The sequence below is a fragment of the Lissotriton helveticus genome, chromosome 1_1 (genome assembly GCF_964261635.1).
Source record: "Lissotriton helveticus chromosome 1_1, aLisHel1.1, whole genome shotgun sequence".
In the NCBI taxonomy this organism is placed as follows: domain Eukaryota; kingdom Metazoa; phylum Chordata; class Amphibia; order Caudata; family Salamandridae; genus Lissotriton; species Lissotriton helveticus.
Genome location: NC_136057.1, coordinates 1,683,379,299 through 1,683,401,316, shown reverse-complemented (window position 1 = coordinate 1,683,401,316; position 22,018 = coordinate 1,683,379,299). Strand labels below are relative to the sequence as shown.

The following is a 22,018-nucleotide window of genomic DNA, read 5'->3' as shown; positions in this document are numbered from 1 at the left end:
CATTTTGCGCATGCAGCCTAGTGGCTGGTACATAAGGAAGCAGGTTCAAATCTCAGCTTTTGCTCAGCATCATGTGATACTGTGCATATCACAATCTCCCTGTGCCTAAAAAGTATCAAAAACATCTGTAACATAGTCCGGTTCGGTTGTAAATGTTCTAATGTGCTTGGGTGAGGTTTGTGCAGTAAAAACAGAAAAATAAGACATGCTCAACGAGGAGCAATGCCAACTAAGGGGGTTTGGAGTCATGGGCAAGACATATTTTGGAGCACCCTTGCCTGAACAAATTTGGCTTTAATGTCCATTTTCAGCCAATTCCAGCTCTCTTGATGATAAATGATATTGAGCTATACATCCAATTTTTGAGAAACAGAAGCACACAAAACAGACAAGCTCCAGATAAATTGTGTTGGGCAGTCAAACTGCTCAAAACGATAGCTTGAACACAAGTAATTGTGCTTGGATCTGGATTTTTTTTGTCTTGAAACAGTATTTCATGAGGAATTCAGGGTCTAGGCGTCCTGTTCAACCTATTGTAGGAAAGGCACAGCAAGATGACTTAATGGATGTGTATTATACTGGCAAATAATATTAAAATAATACATATAGCACCAGAAATTGTAATTTTGATTGTCAGTTATTCATAGTCACAAATGCCACTTCATCACTGCCAATGCTTCTTAAAATGTGAAAACTCAAAGCACTGCTGTGTGGCTTTTGAACTGGTAGTTGGGTGAACGATTATCGTTTTCTCCTTTAGTCTCTCTGCTTGGACCATCCGCTTCTTTTTCTATGTGTACACAGTGACCTCAGACACTGTGGGACGAAAGAGATGAAGAGAGGGGTGTACGGAGAAAGGTGAAGTTGTGTAAGAAGGGAGGCAGAGACTGGGATGAGGTAGACAAATAGGTCACGCAGAGCAAAGAGGGAAAGGTGGAGCAGCTGGAACGGAAGATACTGAAGTAAAAAGAGGAAGAGGATTTTGCTACCCCCTTTGACAAGCCATGGGTATAAAAGATTTGCACTATGAGAAACCTTTTAAGACCTGTTAGGAGAGACAGCATTTTGCTTTGCCAAATGTAATTGTGTATACATTTACAAATGTATGACTGTATGCCTGGTGGATGCCTTGTGGGAACTTATGCTCAGTACATTTGGCATGAGTTGGTTATGGTGATAAGAGCTATAGGCTTGATTGATGTGGATGGATATGTTAAACCAAATGCCGTAAATCTGGCCTGTTTATTATGAAAAAAGGTATAACAAGGGCAGTAAGCTAAGCTTTTTCATTGTAAAAAAAAAGTATGGTAAAGTCAATAGGCCACTAATAGTGGATTGTTTTCACATTAGGCTACTGGTTGTAAGAAGATGCTTAATTTAAAGTAATTCCACAGATTACTATAATAGGCAAGGGTTTTGGTCACCAACTCTGATAAACCCTTGGAGAAGAATTTCATTGTGATGATTCCTGATAGGCCCTGTTGAGAGGGGTTGTATATTGTTTTGCCTATTGTAATTTTGCACATATTTGTAATTTTATAAATGTATCCCTGATGATTGCCAGCTTAAGCGCACTTCAATACTGTGTTGAATATAGGGTCAAGACATTACTTACGGCTAGAGGCCTGGGATGGTTCCCTGTGGAAAGTTTCATGACATTCCTTAGGTGTGATCGGTTTATAATGAGAAGTTATGACACAAGAGTAGGCCTTACTTGTTACGAAAAGCATCTGTTTAAGGCAAGAAGGGTGGATTGTTATTATACTGTGCTGCAGCCCATATGCTGGTATTTTGTTAAATGGAATCTCGTAGTTTTCCATATTTTGTACATATCTGTAATTTTGTTACAGTATACCTGATAGTCGCCTTGTGGAAAGGCTTATGACCAAAACATTAGGTCTGAGTTGGTTATGGTGACAAGCCAATGATAAAGGATATAGGTGTGATTGTTTTAAATGCAAAGTTACAATAAATGTAATAGGCTTGATATATTGATTGTGAAAAACATGTTTAAGTCAATAAGCATATAATGGTAGATTGTTATTAATCTAAATTAAAGCATACAGACAGGTATTTAGTTACATGAAATGTCACAGACTACCTTTATAGGAAACTATTTTGGTGTTTGTTTCGCCTCCGACAAGCCTTAACCCCTTCGACGCTCATGACGAGCTGGGCTCGTCATGGCCTAGCCTCCTCGCACGCTCATGACGAGCCCAGCTCGTCACGTAAAGTGCGATTTTTAAAAACCCAGCGTACGGGCGGAATTCCGCCCGCACGCATGCGGTTAAGGAGAGAAGATATGCACTGTAATATTAAATACTAGTATCTCCAATTCGCGTATCTGCGAGATCTTGTGATAAAATGGGCAGTAAATACTACGTATATCCATATATATAAATAAATATTGATACAGTTCTGTTCTGACATTGGTCTGTCTGTCATTTACATTTGGCTCTTTTATAGCACCTCTTTCATTTCTTTCCCTCTTTTTATCTGAATGTTCAAGATGATACTACAGCTCTCCGGGCAATGCTAACGGGTCACTTGCTTGTCACTCATTTAACCTGCAGTGTGCCACATCTTACATGGTAACTTCTTTTAAATCTGGAGACCATTATGGAATGCTCTTTCCCACATTGGTATAACATTCACTGATGGCCAACACGTTGGTTCTCAATATGGCAGCCATGCTGGAATGTTAAAACAACGGTAGACTATTTATGATATCTGTGCAAGACTGGTACCTGCTCCTATGTTTAGTTTTGTAAATGCAGTCATATGCCTGCCATGTTTACATGGCAGCATATTTTCTTTTTTTACATGTATTTTTTAAATGTATCTTGCATATGTTAAGTGTGTGTTTTATTGGTGTTGTGTCAGAGGGTGAATGCAAGAATGAGTCAGTGAATGGATGCATCAGTGTAAAGATGAATGACGGAGGGCACGAACGATGGCCAAACTCATCAATGGCACAAAAGGACTTTAATTCATGAGCCGGACTGATTGGCATTGCCAGTGTTTGTTGGTACCGCCCTTAAAGCCACATCTTTAGTGAGGGGGGGTAAAGTGGCCAGATATTACAGTGTACAAAAGAACCCCAGGGGGTAGTGGCCGAAGCCAGTGGGGTAACGAAACTCGAGGGGGAGGGGGGGCTGCAAAGTACACGAAGGGGAACCACACTCAGGAGCACTCCAGCCAGGGCTAGGGGGGGGGGGGGGGGGTTGGAGCCTTTGTTGCACCACCAGCCCACGCTTGAGGCAATTCCGGGCGTGAGCTGTATGCGGGCAGAGATGGATGGGCATGGAAACGGGTCAAGTGGATCGGAGAATAACGCACCCCGGCATCGTTGGCTTGTGTCTGTCTGGCCGCGTCTGCCCGGCACGACAAAGAGTTAACGGCTTCCCGCTCGCGCCGTCCTCCCCGTCTGCACACCAGCAGAACCTTAACGCCTAATTTGCCTCAAACACTGCGCGCCTGACGGGGGTTTCAGCCTCAGTGACGAATTAGGGCAGGTGCCCGCGCGCCGCGGGAGCTGCCAGCCCGGAGGGGCGCGAGCGGCCGCGAGGGGCAGCGCCGGGGACCAGTCACGCCTCGAATACCAACAGTGTACACCAGCTCTACCGACAGCATGGCTTTCGAGGCGCTACGGGTCTGGTGAAGGCGCGCGCCTTGAATATAGAAGCACCACAAACCGTGAAACCCAAAACCAGAAATGCTGAAAGTAGGCGATTGGGTCTTTTTGTAAAGGCCGAAAAACAGTAACATGCGAGGCAAGAAACACTATATGCTAGGATTTGGGCTTTCTAGATGGTGTATATATTTAAGAAGTATGCCCCACAAAGGGACAGTCCGCACACAACATATCCACAGTGGCAAGAGGGGAATACGTGTATTGATGTTCCAATGACAAAGATGTGCTGACAAAGAGATCAAAAGACAGCGGAAACTAAAGATAATCACTAAAAATAGAGATATGAATACGCCCGAAATACATTTAGAGAAGGGCGGCCATCTTAAAACAATGTAAGAAGACAGAGAGAGGGAGAAAACACCTGAGGATAAATCGTGTATTTTACGCCTAATTTCATCATCGAGTATGTGCTACAATTCTAAACTAGGAGATGAGGATTGGCCAGAACCCCAAGAAGGCATTATCTGATCATAACTAAATCACTGTTGACCAGTAATTCTATTGTGCTTTTTAGTTTTTTCACCCACATTTTTCTATGGTGGAAAATCTGCAATCCACAAACATAGCATCAACTCCTTGATGCTATGAATTTTGAAACTATTGTTAAAAGTACAGCCAAACACTATTATTGTGTAAGAGAAGGTTAATGTACATTATAATTCCATAATATCAGGAAGGTTCTGGAAACATGCTTAACCATGAAGTTGTGTACTTTGCAAAAGTCCCCCAAAGATGATATTTCAGGAAAATTACATTTTACCCAATACACTTTATGGAAGAACAGAAGCACAACACATGCTCTGTAGACTTCCCATTGATCGAGAACCTGTTACCCAGAGGTAACAAAGCATTTTCGTGAATTAGAGAATTTAAGAAAAGTCAGTAACCAAACATGTAATGACGTACTTTTCAAGGTAGAGTGCTTCCTTCTGCAAGCAACACCCTGAACTTCACCCCCCCCAAAAAAAACAATATTCACACTAAAAATATACCCAAATATAGCCTGATGAACTACTTTTAGAAAGGAAACATAGTCCTATTCCTCTTACTAACAGATAAAGTCAACCACTTATTTATTGTCCAACATGCTACTTCTTGCTTAATAAAAAGGAATTGACAAAAAGGCATGGACACTCTTCCGATGAAACCACCCTTCATCGCTGCCACCAGTCACAAGTTCCACTACTGCCCAACCAGACATTACCCAACACAACCACACGCTGATACGTGTCCCTCACATGGGATCCGGTACGGACACCCAAAAAAATACCCAACCCCAATGGTCTGTGTACTTGTGGAAGAACCACAAATCACCTGCAGTTAATGACCTAGGTGATCAACTCAAAGCCACAATTTTCACAATGCTAACCCTTCATTACCAGACATGATGATTTTCCTGCCGAAGCCATCATTAAGTTAGAACTATTAGACAGTAGCGAAACCGTCTGGACATATCATTCAAGAGCATTGTCTCCAGAAGGACTCGGCATCAATGCTCTAACCACCTGAACAATATTTCCCTGTGCAGCTCAGGAAGGTTGTACTCAACATATCTTTTAACTACAATCCTGAATGAAGGGAGCTGGGCTTTTTTTTAATGAAAAAACAAAAGAATAGCATCTTCAGCGAAATTATTCATCGAGAAAGCAGTATGCAAAGACAGTAAAACACTCTAACACTGTGGTTTCGAATGAACTGCCAGAGACATGCAAAAACAACCATTCACACACGCTGCGATTAGACTGTGCTCGTCGAAGTTGTAGGTAGCTCAAAAAAGTGAATTAGGCAATGTTTGCGGCTGAAGTTCACTTCAGTTACTCACTAGCTCGCTCTTGCACAAGTAACATTAAATAGATTGTTTTGTGGGTTTCTGTCTCCTCGTAATCAGACAGGACCGCCTCGCGCTCAGTAAGAGGCTGGTGCCAGTAAGTGCCAGCCTGGCCCCAGTTCACGTTACCCACACGCCGCTCCAAGCCGTTCAGGCCTCAACACGCCACTCACACGCACCAGGCAAATACAGGCCCTGCAGCTAACCACTTGCAATCAATTTAGGGCCTTGCTGTTTGAAAACAGAAGGCCGATTCAGCAACACTAAGCAGATTAAAGGCCAAGGAGAGAGAATCGCAGGTTATTAAACATTCCTGTGCACAGTGCCCACAATGGCACCATGGCACGGGGTTAGCGCGCCGCCCACCCCCTGTTCACAGGACACCGGGGGTTTGAACATCGAGTCCTTCGGACATCCGGAAGGATTAATGACGAGGCAGGATGTCACGCAGGGCAGGCGAAAGCATAGGCATGGGCATAAGGTTTAATCACCGGTAAGGGAGGCGGGGACGCAAACCTAAACATTGGGGTCTGCGTGAGCGGGACCGTTCCTTTCCCCAAGAGGGGGGGTGCTCGCGAGAGAAGCTTTACTGCCATTTTTGTACAACTGCAGCACTTCGATGCGCTTTCAAGCGGGTAAAGAACTGCTTGATTAGAGGAAGACCACTGCAGTTGCCCCGGGATGATGACGAGGCCGAAGGCTGACGCTTAGAGATGGGGTTCAGCCTGCTCAGGATGTACAGAGAAGTCCTCTTTGAGAGTGACGTCAGACGCCCAGGGGACAAGCATGGTTTAAGATGTGATCGTCAAGCAGTCCATGCATTCGTGTTTACTGAAAGTTTCGAGCGAATGCTTGTTGCTGCCAGAAAGTTGTGTGCAACAGGCAAACCCCCCTCCTCCCTCCCCCACACCAGATGTAGCAGCAGTACACCTTCTGTAATGATCTGTGCGGACATGACGTGCTACAATTAGGAGAGTGCTCGTGTGCATCCTAAGGGGTCATTGAGGCTAGTGACAGAACAGATGTTCACTGCTTTCCAACTCTATGGTAAATCAATTCCACAGCTGCCCTGGTGGGATTCGAACCTGCGGCCATGGGGCCACACCGATCACAGCTCTGAATGTGTTAGTCCAGTGGGCATCAGATCCTGCATCGTGCTTTCCAGCTGCTCTTTAAGAGTCAACCCACGGAAGCGTTTGATACAGAGGGAAAAACATCTAGATATTGTCAATTTCGTCACCCTGTACCCTTTTCAGCCCCAGCAAAATCAACAAAGGGCCGCCCCCATCTGAATCCTTTCCACAATAAGCCAGGGCCTTCCAGGATCGAAGGGTGTTCATCGGTCACGGGAGAAGCAAAATATCAATAAAGACATTTAATTTGACAACTAATGAATACCACACGCTGGGCAGCAAAGACTGTCAAACGCAAAGAACAACCTTATCAGAGAGAAAAGGCCTGCGCGGTGCACCGCCAATGTGTCCTTGGCACATGGGGTGTGCATGAATGCATCTGCTAAGAACCCTGGTCCATTAAAAGCTTCAGCACCACATTCAGTGTTCACCGCAACATGGAAAGATGAAGAGCGTAAGCAACTGATGCGAAATACCCATAGACTGACCTGTGTTTAATCCTTCCTGAGCGAGTGAAGGGGCACACAGTACACTGGACTGTGGACCCTGGGGTCCACGGATTCGTTCTGTGACTACAACAATCGGCCAATGACTCCTACATCCTGACTACACTGATCTTGAGGATGGCCTTCGGGTGGCAGTAGGACAGTAGTGTCCTCACGTGGTAGGGCATCAGCAGGTAGACTGCTCCTCTTCTGTAGACTCAGATGAAACATCCGTTTTTGGTGGAAGTAGCTCCTCCCTCTGTGACAGCATCCATGATGGGTCCACACTGAGCTCCCAACCAATCGGTGTACGGCTGACGTCAAAGCCCAAACGATCACCTGGACGCAGTCCATCTGATTCCAGGTAGCACCTTCTTTATTCTTGGCATAAACGAGATCTTAAAGTGGAGATGGAGTCTCTAGTCTCCTACTTCCCGGTAGGTAGCTTGTAGCGTGAGGCCTGTATGCGTCAAGATTCGGCGTTGCAAGTGTCAGCCCTATTCCAACTGAAGTAACATCGGAGCACGGTCCAGGAATCCTACAAGATTCCCTTAAGGAGGTAAAGAGTACCAAGTGAGGAGTAGGCTATCCTCCATTGAGTACTAGGAGTACAGGAGAGAAAAGTATATTATTGGTCTGTCAGACGAATAAACCTCCATATGTCCAGCAGACTGTGATTTTCTTAGACATCACAATGTCTCCCATAAATCCTGTCTCACTACATTTATGGTAAACCCAAAGAATTAACAACAAGTACGCACAACTATGGCACGTCAGGGATGCTCGTAGTTACTCTATTGATTTTAGTAGTTCTACAGCCATGGTCTGCAGCCATACGGCAGAATCAGAGAAAAGTGTGTCCACACCCCTGTAGGAGACTCAAAAATATTACTGTACACCAATGGAAAATTACCTACCCTCATCAGTTTGGCTCCTCTCTGCTAGTACGTCTATCGGTGATCAACAACTTCTCCATCTTTGCAAGGTTCAAAGTTAACTGGGACAAAAGTGAGGCTTTGCCCATTTCCAGATTTACCACGCAAACATCCACTGAGGGCTATAACGTCCAATAGTGTCAAGGTTAACTCAAATACTCAAGAAGTATTCCTCATAGGAGGCCTAGAGCGTGTGATGATAGATGGACACCTACATCTGCTGATCGCTAAATGTTTCGTGACCATCCACGTTGGGCACACTCACATCTGCGATTATGGGGAAGAGTCCAGATTGTAAAAACGGTGGTTGCCCCCTGCTTAATTATTTACTGGTTATACTATTTTTGACCGTTCTGCAGCACACACTCAAATATATAGAAGGGTATCAGATCTTCGAGTGGAGGGCAAGGCTGAAGCTCATTGAAGTGATGGCTAACAGACGACCTGGCAGTCTAAACTTACTACATAAGGAATCCTACTAAGACATGCACAAGGATGTTCTGTTTTAGACGGAATTGTGATTTGGAGTTGCTGAAGCACAGCTGGTCTAGCTACACTTTATGCAGGAAATACCCACACTCTATTGACTGACAATCCGACCATCCAGTCCATAATCTAAGTATGGCAAACTACCTACAGATGGATACTGCCGTCCATAAACATGCCCCCATTAGAGGTGACACAGCCGACCGCAAGACACACACTTTTAAATGAGGTACCAGGGCGACTGATGGGCTACATGCCTTTGATCGACTACTGACTGGTGGGGAGCTGAAGCCATTCCACTGCTGGCAATGTGAACCTGGCTTAACGGGTCCCCAAAGCCGGTAACATTTGCAACTGGGACATTGCCTCAAAAGCAGACTGGGACCAATGCCTAAAAGTTCTTCCCAGGTCTGTCATACTGACCCACTTATGGATCTGGGGTTGTTATAGAGGAGTGCCTTCTGACATATATATAAAGGTCAGGTAAAGAGACTTTAAGACTCATGAAGAGCACCTATGACATGACAGGCAAACACTCCTTGAATTATGAGTGGGGAGCAGAGCAGTAATCTCAAGTCATAGGGTTTCATGGCATAGGTGTTGGGGAAGACCATCTAAAGCACAGCCACTTCAAGTTACTAGAAATTGTTAATGGACCTCACAAAAGGTGACAACAACCAGGAGGATTGGGGGTTCTAACTGCTGGAAGTGGGTGTGCCCTTAATGTGACTTGCCTCACATACTGTAATATTGCCAAAATCTGGACTGATACTTCAAAAAAGGTCTGAGAAAAAAATGGATAGGCTCCACTGACTAGCCCATTGTACACTCCAGTAGGCTGGCATGGTGAATGACATGAATGATATTCCTGTTTCATTGCAACACTGCACAATTGGATATCATTTGGAAACATGACTTGTAATTTAGCAATACCTAGGAAGTGAATAGTGAAATGCCCGAAGGGGTCAACAAATGAAAAACAATATAGGATATGACCAAAAATGTGGAACTCACACAAAAAGGGAGGTTATTAAAGTAATTTATAATCAAATACAGTAAATATAATAAAATCAATGTAATAAGTTAACAGTGAAATGTGAACACACAGTGCTCAAAACGTTCATGCAAAAAGCGGCGCAAGAGAAACGTTTATCACTGTAACAACAAATCGGCATAGAGGCCCAACCTGAAGGTACAGGTTCTGGAGTGAAAATATACAGTCCAGTTGTATGAAATAAACTAATTACCAGCCCAAATGTGTCAATCAATGAGAATCTCACTGAACTAGGTAGTGTTGACAGCATTTCAACCCTTATGTCAATGAAGGGTCATCATCAGGACAAAAGAGATGAAAACAGAGGGCAAACAATTCAGGATTCGGAGTATCACAACAGAGGTATGTGTGGCTTCAAAGGGACCCAAAAAGGATCCTCACTGTGATGGATTGTGTGGCTTGTAAAGCCAAAGAGCCTAAAAGTTCTTCCCAGGTCTGTCATACTGACCCACTTATGGATCTGGGGTTGTTATAGAGGAGTGCCTTCTGACATATATATAAAGGTCAGGTAAAGAGACTTTAAGACTCATGAAGAGCACCTATGACATGACAGGCAAACACTCCTTGAATTATGAGTGGGGAGCAGAGCAGTAATCTCAAGTCATAGGGTTTCATGGCATAGGTGTTGGGGAAGACCATCTAAAGCACAGCCACTTCAAGTTACTAGAAATTGTTAATGGACCTCACAAAAGGTGACAACAACCAGGAGGATTGGGGGTTCTAACTGCTGGAAGTGGGTGTGCCCTTAATGTGACTTGCCTCACATACTGTAATATTGCCAAAATCTGGACTGATACTTCAAAAAAGGTCTGAGAAAAAAATGGATAGGCTCCACTGACTAGCCCATTGTACACTCCAGTAGGCTGGCATGGTGAATGACATGAATGATATTCCTGTTTCATTGCAACACTGCACAATTGGATATCATTTGGAAACATGACTTGTAATTTAGCAATACCTAGGAAGTGAATAGTGAAATGCCCGAAGGGGTCAACAAATGAAAAACAATATAGGATATGACCAAAAATGTGGAACTCACACAAAAAGGGAGGTTATTAAAGTAATTTATAATCAAATACAGTAAATATAATAAAATCAATGTAATAAGTTAACAGTGAAATGTGAACACACAGTGCTCAAAACGTTCATGCAAAAAGCGGCGCAAGAGAAACGTTTATCACTGTAACAACAAATCGGCATAGAGGCCCAACCTGAAGGTACAGGTTCTGGAGTGAAAATATACAGTCCAGTTGTATGAAATAAACTAATTACCAGCCCAAATGTGTCAATCAATGAGAATCTCACTGAACTAGGTAGTGTTGACAGCATTTCAACCCTTATGTCAATGAAGGGTCATCATCAGGACAAAAGAGATGAAAACAGAGGGCAAACAATTCAGGATTCGGAGTATCACAACAGAGGTATGTGTGGCTTCAAAGGGACCCAAAAAGGATCCTCACTGTGATGGATTGTGTGGCTTGTAAAGCCAAAGAGTCTGCCAATCAATCACAGCTGATATAGAAGTAACAAGTGGTGTCCAAAAAACATCCATTCAGACAGAGAACCTCGGAAGGTAGTTCAATAAACTGCTCAAGCAAAGTTAGCAGAGGAGGGGACAAAAACCTACCCTCGCACTGTTCTATGAAAGACTTGGGCTGCAATTAATGCCGGGCTAGGTAGTGTTGTACGTAAAAATTCTCCACCCCAGTCCTGTTTTGGGTATATGGTTTACTTCTGTGGATTCTGATAACAATGAATGACATTCCTGGCATTTATTCTCACCACAGATCATGGTTATCAGTCAGTTTGACCATGGTTAAGGGGTGCATATGAAGGAACTGATGTTCACCTACTCCGCTGAACGAGGAGTGGCCCACATTTTAGACCAAGGGAGAGCCACAGCGCTAGTATTATTGCTTTAAGCGCCGCGTTTGATACTGTAGACCACACAGTACTGATCCAAAGGCTTGAGGAGATTGGAATTAGAGGCACAGCTAACCAATGGGTGGCTTCATTCCTAAGTGGGAGATCCTTTCAATGCATGGAGGCCGGAATCACGTCAGACTCCTTCTCAGCACCTTGGGAAGTCACTCAGGGATCTTCCCTAAGCCCAACACTCTTTAACATATACCTTAGCCCCCGGCCCACATAATACAGGAGTATGGCCTCTCCATCGTGTCATATGCTGATAACACACAACTAGTGGTCTCAACCTCAGATTCCCTTAATTCGGACCATAGACAACTAGTCCCTTGCCTGGAAAAAAAAAATCGGATCTTGGATGGCTGACTGTAGCCTCAAGCTGAATGGGGACAAAACCGAGCTAATGATTCTGGGCAGCAACTTCAGCCCTCACACGGAGATACCCTGGCCAGATAAATCGCCCCCCCCCTTTCTAAAACATCTATAAAAAATTTAGGAGTGTGGCTGGACCAGAATCTGACAATGGAGGTCCAGGCCAAAAAACTGTCAAGTACCGGTTTTGGGATACTTCGTATGATTAGAAAAATAATGTCCCGGCTCCCAAAGAAGTCCAGGAAGACGGTAGTGCAGGCTTTGGTGGTATCGAGGCTTGACTACGGCAACTCTCTTTATAGGGTTCCTTCAAATACATCATGAACAGACTGCAAGTGCTACAGAATCCAGCTGCACGACTGCTTCCGAACATACCCAGACACCAATCAGCAAGACCCTCCCTGAGGGAGCTTGACTGGCTCCCGTTCCAGGCCAGGATCAAATGTAAGTCCATATGCTGAGCATGTACGGGAGAGGCACCATTCTGGTACTAAAATTGGTCTCACACTATTCACCCTGTCGCCACCTCAGGTCAGGATCGAACTTTCTGCTGAATACTACCAGATTCAAGAGATCGAGGTGGGGTGGAAGGTCATTCACACACCTGGTACCTAAACTGTGGAACAGTATGGATCCAGAGCTCTTACTGATTGAAAACAAATCGTCCTTCAAAAAGAGACTCAAAACATGGCTTTTCCATTAAGCTCATGCGCCAACATCTGCCTGTCCTGTTTCACATCAGTGCTGGGATGCTCAAGGGTAGCCATGCGCTTTACAAATCCTTAAACCTAAACCTGAAATGCACAAGATGGTCTTCTGCCAACAGATCACTTACAAGCTTCAGGACCGAATGTCCACGTTCCTGATTATATGGTCAGCTTTTCTCGAAGCACAGGATGGAGCGTGAACATTCTGCATTTTTCTAATCCCAGTTCTGTGAACAGCCAATACCTCTCTCCCCCAATGCTCCTCATAACTTATTAGGCGTGAAGGGTTTTCCATCCCTAGCTCGGGTGTGACCTCCCCATATCTGATCAGTTAAGGGTGGAAGGACTGGAGGATCTCAAAGGGGGAATAATATAGACCAAGCACAACAGGGAGGCGTCCTAGGTTTCTTTGCTCCAATTCATCTGCTTTATAGTTCGTTACACACCGTTAGGCCATGGGGATTTATATTCTCTCCAATTTCAATTTCCAAGTTTTCTCTACTAGTGGATACATCTAGGTCTCTGGGGTTGGGAGGGTTTGGCTTATATATGCCTTTCACTCCCTCCTTGTTTGGTTACAAGGTCACACTGCTAAAGTGTGCATAGCTTATCTCGAGATGCACTAATGTTGTACTTTGTCAATACTTCTGGTGTACTCAAACATGTCACTGGAATTGCTACCAAAAAACACATCAAATGAGTAGCTTCACAATTAACCACCATTGGTTGGGCTAACAGGTCTCATTTTAAAGTGCCACTGCTGTAAACAAAGGCATTTGCAGAAGATATTTATTTGGTCCATGCACAAATGTTTTATCACATTAGAGTCTCCCTACTGGCTTTACCAATGCAGAGAAAAAATAAGCATACATGATTGCTTCCTGTATAGAAGACATACAGGAGATGATGCATTTAATGTAAAACAGCGTGGGTTTGATTTTTAGATGTAAAATAGTCTTGCTAGCATTTCAATGGCTGTGCTTCCTGGAAGGTGGAATGATACACATAATAGCCCCTAAAATGAGATGAGAGTAATAATCCTATGGGTGGAGACAGAACCCACCCTATCAATCTTTTAAAGATTTGGTAACAATAAGTCTGCGGAAGGCTGAGCTATCAAAGCCAGCCAGACTTAAACAGGGATTTAAATATGCTTCCAGAGCGGACTTTGGACACATGGCCGTCTACTTCAATGAACACAAAGACGATACTGTCTGAAAATGTCGTAAGGAGCTATATGAATATGCAACGCTTTTGGGTAAGAAATTTGCAACTCAAATGACAAAAAATATTCCAGTCCTGAGCCAGCTTTAATAGTCAGAGTTATTGACACTTTACTGCAACAACGCTCTTGTTATCCACGAAGGGGTTCAGAATATCTCACACTGCCACCGGTGAGGCCATGTTCAAACATTTTAGGTCAACATTGGCTCACCCTCCTAAGTTCTTTGAAATGTTTGGCTGGGCTTTAAGTCGGTGAGCATTCAGTTTTTGAGCCTTAACACACACTATGTCTGCCATATCCCATTCAGGAGGCCGAAGAACACTCCACAATGGAGGGAGTTGAGGCCTTTTGCCACTGCTAACCCAGGGCCGTCTCACTAGGACTCATCAAACGAAACCACATACAACCCGTCTAACACTGGACTCACAGAGTTAGCGAGGGGTGTAGTCTCTGGCTTCTCAGGGACGTTAGTGTGGGGGTACTCGGGCATCAATACCACCCCACCCCGTGCTCCACAATATGATCAATGTAGAGCTCATGGGTTACCTTTGTAGAAAAGACAATGTTGGAAATTTACAGTTTATGCATATTGCTTTTTCTTTTTGTCTTTTTTTGTTAATTCCCATTTTTGCTGGCTATAGACCTCTGTGCACTTTACCCCTGCTATCCAGTGGTAAGGTGTTTTTCCTCCTCCTTTCAATGTGATGAAATTGGCATACACCCGATTGGCATATTTAACTTACCTACAAGTCCCTAGGATATGGTACAGACAGGGTACACAAGTCCTGCAAGTTAAGTCATCAGTGGGCTGCAGCACTCATTGTGCCAACCACTACAGTGACAATGAAAACATGACTGCATGCCTGCCACCAGTAGCCTGGCTGTGCAGGTTTAAACCACAAATTTGAATTGCCAAAATAAACTCTTTTCACAGGCCTAAAACCCTCTTTTAAAATATTTCTAGGTAACTAAGTACACCTTAATGCTCATTATGGCAGGATATATGATATTCAAAAGTAGGACATGTAAAAGTTAATGTCAAACGTCCTTACAGTGAAAAAGCCCTAAAAGCCATTTTCACTATAGCAAGGTTAGCAAAATCATAGGAAAGCATTAGGATACAATATTAAGTCTCATCAATTCTATCTCCACCTAGGAAATAGCTAGATGAATATTTCAAGGACTCTTAATAGTTAAACATTCAAATTAATGGTAAAGTCCATTTTGGCATTACCATTAAAGAAAAGGTACTTTAAAAAGTTACCCTTTGCCTGCCTGCAACCTCTGGAGGCCTTTCTCTTAGAATTCAACTGTCATCTGCCACCTTGATAGCTCTCCTGTGATGAGGTGTGCACTGCTCCCGGACAGGCCCTGGTTGTTGGAAGTTGTCTTACTCTCCTTGACAGGGTGCCCCGAGGGGCGTGCCCAGACTCTTGATGCACTTCAAAGGGGCTTCCCCTGTCATAAGCAGATGTAGCTCACACCTGTGCCTTCCCCCCATGTTGTCCTTCTAGTCAGCCAAGCACTAACCCCAGTGAGAAGAAGTACTAGCCCCAGAACTGGTTTACAGTGACCACCGGAGTGGGGCTGTGAGCATCCACTCTCGCATTAAAGTGTCACGTCCTCTTTAAATGTCACATCCTGCTAGACAGGTTTGCTCAGGTTTTTCATTTGAGATTTGGGGTGTACTAATAAGAGGCTTCCCCTGTCACATGAAAATGTTAGCTTACACTTGGTCAGACCGCTACTACTGTCCTGCCAGCCAGCCAGGCCCCAATCAGATAGGGAGTTTTTGACACTGCGGTGTCACAGGTCTACATATAATATTTATATTTGGGGTGCACTTCAAAGGAGGGAAACAGAACGACAGAAGTTTGTGTGTATCTATTGTATTGTTTCTGAAAGCTCAGCTTTGGTTTTTACCAGACTTCGGTTACTGAGTATGGTGGGGGTACAGGGACTTCCTAAAACTGGATTATAGTATTAGAGGTGGGATGACACCAAGATTATCAAAGTACACTCTCCGTACACACCTCCAGCCCTCAGAGCCCAAATTTAGGGTTGGCCATAGAATTTGGCCATCTTCAAAATGCATAAAGTGGATAGGGTTAGCCTGGGGAATCGATACCCATTTGTTTAAGGCGTCCTCAGTGGTCATTCCCACTAACTAGCTCGTGCCAGGCATAAAAGTGGCACCTCCAGACAGCCACTTCAGAACATTCTTGAACAGGAGGAAGATCATAAGCAGACTGAACCTTCTGTCTGCAACATGAGAAGAGCCGTGCAGTACTGCATCTACACTCACTCTTGTATCCAGAATAAAGAAGTGGAATCCAAAGGTCATAGGGCTGACCTTCTGTTCAACCTACACAGCTACAACAAGCTACAAAAGGCCTTTCCTGCAACTACCAAGCTGATCAGTGGCAAATTGACCTGGTGTGAACTCCAGCTAACACCCTGTGAGTTTTAAGTGCTACCCTGAGATCCTAGGGGACGTTAGAGTTGTACTCCTGTGGTAGATTGAGACTTAAAAGGACTGTAGTCAGAAGGTAAAAAGTTTGACAAAGACAAACCTGGTAAGGGTAGCCGACCCTGCACTCCATCGCATTCAGTGTCAAATTACACCTAGGTTTTGTTCTACAAGAGTCTATCATCTTGCAACGGTAAATAAAAAAAGAAATAAAACGAGGGCTGCATCATTCAGCTGGCAAGTGCAAATGTGGTGATGAATGCTTATGCATACATCATTACCCACATACGCTCCAACAGAATTATGCAGGTGACAGTCATGATGTGTACACGCAATAGGTGCATCACTTTATGATGCATTTTTCAGGTTTGTCCTGATGCTGAGCAGCATCAACAAAAGAACATTTTTGCTTTTTTTTTTAATACCATACAGTATCGCCAAAAAGCATTGGCAAAGTCAACAGGTCTCAATTGTGAGACCTAGTGGCTTTGCTTCACAGTGATTGTCTGCACATGGAGGATAATATTGGTGAAAGTCCTTTAAATTTTAGGAGATCAGGAGAGGAAGAGACAACTGTACAGAAAATGAGCTGATACATTGGGGAAGCTGGGATCGGAACAGAACATTGGTGCCCTAGATCTGTAGCCAATCACCGGGCAGGAGAGAGACTCCTGTGGGGAGGGTGACAGTAAGACATCAGAGTGGAAACTAGACGATGTGACCCGATTAAGGGTGCTTACTGATCTTGTACAGTGGGGGATATCTCTCTTGCCTTATAATAATGGACCACCACCAGCCATTTCACCATCAGTAGTCTTTCAAAAAACTGAACAGCCCAAAATGGAGTACAATAAAACAATTTAAAAAACGTTTTCTGGTTGTTCTTTACATTAAAATTCCAGTGAATTAAATCTTAAAAAATTGAGATAGAATACAGATGCTTTAAAGTTGCGTTCCTTAAAGAATTATAATTTCAAAAGGTTCAGTCATGGTGCCTGCTCTCCCAGTCTGCCCTCACAGTAGTGCATTGATGATACATGTTAGTTACCATCAGACGCATTCTTTAAAATTACAATTTAACAAAAACAACTATAGCATTTCAGCACAATGTGGTCTTTATGTGATTAATTCAGGTCTTTAAAAAATGCCTTTTTCACATATGCAAGCACTAAAAAAAACAGAGCAGGCGGACGTGCTAGAATTCACTGCCAAACCCACCAGCGATTACGGGTTGTGACTTTCAGGTAGCTCAGAAAGAAACTTCGCAATTTACGGGAAATTCGTAGCACAAGCCAGAGTACAAATGCAAAATCCACTATTTAATCAAAGGCCCTGCAAGGCCACAAGTGTGTTTGGGGAGTCCAAAGATCATGTCATTCTACAAAGCGCGCAATTACTAAAACAGAAGACCTACCAACAACAGTGCGGTGAAGGTGCAGAAGCCATCCCATCAGCCAAAGATCAAGCTATTTTATCTGTGTCAGTGTGTTTAACTCTTGTCGTGTGTTCGGGCTGCTGTCAAGGGCCATCTTGCTCCCTCCCTTGCCCGAACTGTTTGTACAGATCATTGCATGAGCCCAGACTTATGGAAGAGGAGTGTAGTGCCACCAGGGTTGTCCATTTTGCCAGAAAAAAATACCGGCCATTTGTTCACATTGAGATTCTTAAAGGCTGAGGCATGATGCTTAAATAGAACATTATCTAAAATAGGCTGAAATCGTATTTAACATGTCCTTTTTGTCTTTGAATACTTTCATTATTCCTTAGGTATCATTTAGTGAGCTCTAGAACACATCTTAAAGTGTTCTCATGTTTTATTTACTGTTTAAAGTATGTACCGATAACAGGAAAATACCAGCTTTAGGTAATTTTTCTAACCTGAGTAATGGCGGGGACATTAAAATACTGGTCATGACGGTAAAAAAACATCCAGGTGTCAACCTTAGGTGAAACACACACACGAGATATATCTCTACCTCCGAAGAAATCCCCTCAACATTTTACCACAGCCAACGCCACCCAAGGCCTGTGAATCCCAGCGTTGTCCCACCATGTCGGGTACTTACGGTGAAGGCTTAAGGAGATGTTGATGGTCCGTTCATCAGTAAAGCCCTTCAAGTTGGGTATTCGGGCGCATTTCAGTAGGGTCTGTGCGGCACTCTCGCCCACATGCACCCAACAAACCGTCTCCTCTGCATAGTTGAAATCCATGGCTGTCGTTTGCTTGGTGCTTGATGGGGTAATGGTTGGGACTTGCACTCCCGTAAGAGATGTGGCCAAGATGTTTTGAGAGTTGGCAATCAATAGGACTGTCATTCTGTCCACAGGCTCTGCAGAAGGGATTAGAAAAGGTACGGTTAAAGAAATTACCATAATGAAAGTACTTATATGTGCAGCTTTAAATTGTTTCAAAGACAACCTAAAATGACCATTCTTCCAATACGCTGCTCCTCAGTCCCCCTCATGAGGATCTGCTGCAGAGACAAAAACCACTGACATTGGCAAACTCCTCTTACCACTTTATGGGAGGATAATTTAAAAAACTCACTAGGCTGATGAAGAAAACCATGCCAGGACCACCCATCACAATTAAAGTAGAGTAACAAACACATTCAGGCTCAGTGTGGCAAGATGAAATCCCACAGGAAGCATCCTCGGTTTTAGGCCAATCCCATGAACAGACTTAAATTTCAAACGGTCGCAGCTGTGAAAAAGCGAACTTTCACTATATAACAAAGTCTTTCAGTCAGATATGTTTTGTTCGGCAGTATCTCGATTCTGCGCATTGACTATAACTGTACTTAAAAGTTAAAGGGGCGCCTGCTACGTTGAAGTATTAAAACATGTTTGGGCATAAACAATCCAATTAAAAAAAAAACCTCAGGACAGGAAATGTTCAGTTGCAAATCAATCACAAATGAATAGGTTTAATTTCTACAACAGTCAACAAGTGTCCCGAACAGTACAGTATTCGTTGCTTTGCTGGCACAACTGTTTAACACAAGGTAAAACATTTTTAGTAGTTTAGAAGCAAGGCTTACAAGCAAAAACGCTGCTTTTTACACTGTAATGCCGGTTTCCAAAATGATGGATGTTGCATCACAAAAACTAACATTGATCAGTTCCGTGTAATATCATTTCTCAGAGTTAAATGAGTAAAAACTAGGAAAACCAATGCCCCACAAAAATTACCAACTGCCATTGTGCAGCAATACAACATAACAACCTTGATGCAATTTCAGAAAACGAGGCCGGATCTCTAAACAGCTAACAACGTGTTTTGGCTACAAAATGAAAGAATGGCCAGGGACAGACCGAAGACATCCACATCTCACTTCCGGCAGGAGCATACCATTCTTCGCCTTGCAGGAGCGGTTGTCGGGCTGCAGCAGGTATCCCTCCACACAGCTGCACGTGTAGGACCCCTCGGTGTTGGTGCAGGTCTGACTGCACATTCCGTACAGTGTGCACTCATCGAAGTCTGAAAACAACAAGCACAGGAACAAGCAAGCTAATGAATGGAACAGAAAACATACAGTTCATCTCATCAAACTACATCAAACTCAACTTTGCTCCACAACACAGCTACAACTTTTGGACCAAAGCCGTAAAACAGATTTAGAAGAAACGGGGAGAGGATGTAGCCTTAAGGCTAGAGTGGTCGACGTCGAAGCTGGGAAACCGAGTTAGCGTGTCGTTGTGGGCAACGACGCTTAACATCCTGTGATTCTGGGCAAATCACTTAATCTCCCTGTGTCTAACAAAAATGAATGTGTCCTCATGTAATGAAACTGGTGCTCATGTAAAGCGCTCTGATACGCGATATCTTCGGGTCTCGTTCGCGCTATATAAAAAGCTAAAAATTGAGAAGGCCGAAATTAAGTAATTTTGAGCCAGCTACACAAGGCGTTGTCATCCTTTTGGTTAAAGAGTAACATTGGAGAAAAGTTACGAGACCTACTCATGTGAGAGGTCCGTTGGGGTGACGTGAATCGCGAGAGAGAGTGAGCGAGGCAGCGGTATACTCACAGGAGAGTGTGAGGATCTATATATCTCTATATATATCTAGATCTATATATATCTAGATCTAGATATATCTAGATCTAGATATATCTAGATATATCTAGATCTAGATCTAGATATATCTAGATCTAGAGATAGATATATCTAGATCTAGATCTAGATATATCTAGATCTAGATCTAGATATATCTAGATCTAGATATATATATATATATATATATATATATTTTTTTTTTTTTTTTCATTCATATTCTCAGGGCATTTTCGCTCTTTTCTTCTCACGGGCTCTACCTTTTTTTTCAAAGATTTTCTGTTCACTTATTATTTACTACCAAACGATTTATTATAGTTTGATATATTTAAGAAACTATAAATGCCTTAAATGTTATCCTTAGAGCGGAAGGCATTTGCTGCCTTTAACATGCGGTTGCAGTGCCACTCCTGGTCACACTATGAATGGCAGAATGCTGCTGGCCATAAAAAGAGCTCTGTGAAGCCAAGTGATAGGAACTAGCTAAGAATGAGTGTCTTCAGCAACAGTCTCCTCTCAGTTTCTACAAAGATATAGTTGTTGGCAGATAGGATCCCACAGGTCACTGCGTTTTCCAACTTCTCTGGCCCCTCTGGAAACATGCTCTGCAACAGTGCTGCTGTGCCCTTGCTTCCTAGGCGCTATAATGCTTCAAGGAGTCTTTTCCATGATTTTTTCTTTTTTTTTCTTTTATTCAGTTTCTACCATTTATGTTAAGATGTTGTTCCATGCATTCACTGAAACTCTAAAGAAAAGAAAATATAACTGTTGTAAAACATCTACAAGAGTCTACAATTTTATTTATTTATTTAGAAAGATTTATATAGCGCGAACAAGATCTTTGCAGATATCAGAGTGCTTTACAAAGCAGGGAATATAACAAGAGTGAGAAGCAGGTCATTAGGTATAGCGAAATTAAACGTAATGAGTGAAATGGGTAGGTACGTGGGGGAGCAAAGTAGAACAGGTACATCAGTAATGCAAGTATTACAGATAAATGTGTGCATAGATAGTCAGGGAAGTCAATAATACAGGTGAGACACAGTCGTAGCGTTCGAGCCAAATAATACAGATCGGTGTAGAGTCTTTACAGATCCACGTTAATAGGTTAGGTGTATTTGGCCATAAGAATAGCTTTTACTTCTTTCTTAAAAAGTGTGATGGAGGAGATGAGCCTGGTTTCAGGAGGAAATGAGTTCCAAATCCTGGGTGCCATTCCTGAGAAAGAGCGTTAATAAGTTTTTTCCTTCCGGAATCTTCGGGGTTTTAGCAGAAGATTGTTTGTGCCTCTAGTGTTTCTAGAGCCGCCAGAGATTGACAGCTTCTGAGTGAGGTATCCGGGAGAGCTCAGGTGTACAGCCTTGTGTGTCATGCAGGCGATTTTCAGGTGTATTCTTGCTTCAAAAGGCAGCCAGTTCAAGGATTTCAAGTCAGGGGAGATATGCGAGTGTTTTTTTGACCCAGTGATGAGTCTCGCTGCAGCATTTAGAGAAGCTCTTAGGGGTGCAGTAGTGGTTAACGGGAGACCGCAGAGGGCGATGCTGCCGTATTCAATTCGCGGTATTACTAGTGCTTGTACTGCAGTTTGAAAGTCTTTGGCTGGTAGGAAGGGTTTGAGTTTCCTCAGGGTATTGATTTGGAAGTTCGCTCCCT

The 22,018-nt window shown here is 43.3% G+C and overlaps 1 protein-coding gene across 1 annotated transcript in view; it reads right to left on the bottom strand.

Moving 5' to 3' along the window:
- The window catches only part of LRP1 (LDL receptor related protein 1), a 1,472,234-nt gene that overhangs the window by 1,226,923 nt on the left and 223,293 nt on the right, over window positions 1–22,018 (bottom strand). The window contains 2 exon segments of the mRNA XM_078688974.1: window positions 18,379–18,642; window positions 19,665–19,793. Of these exon segments, the coding sequence (XP_078545100.1) occupies window positions 18,379–18,642; window positions 19,665–19,793 (393 nt within the window).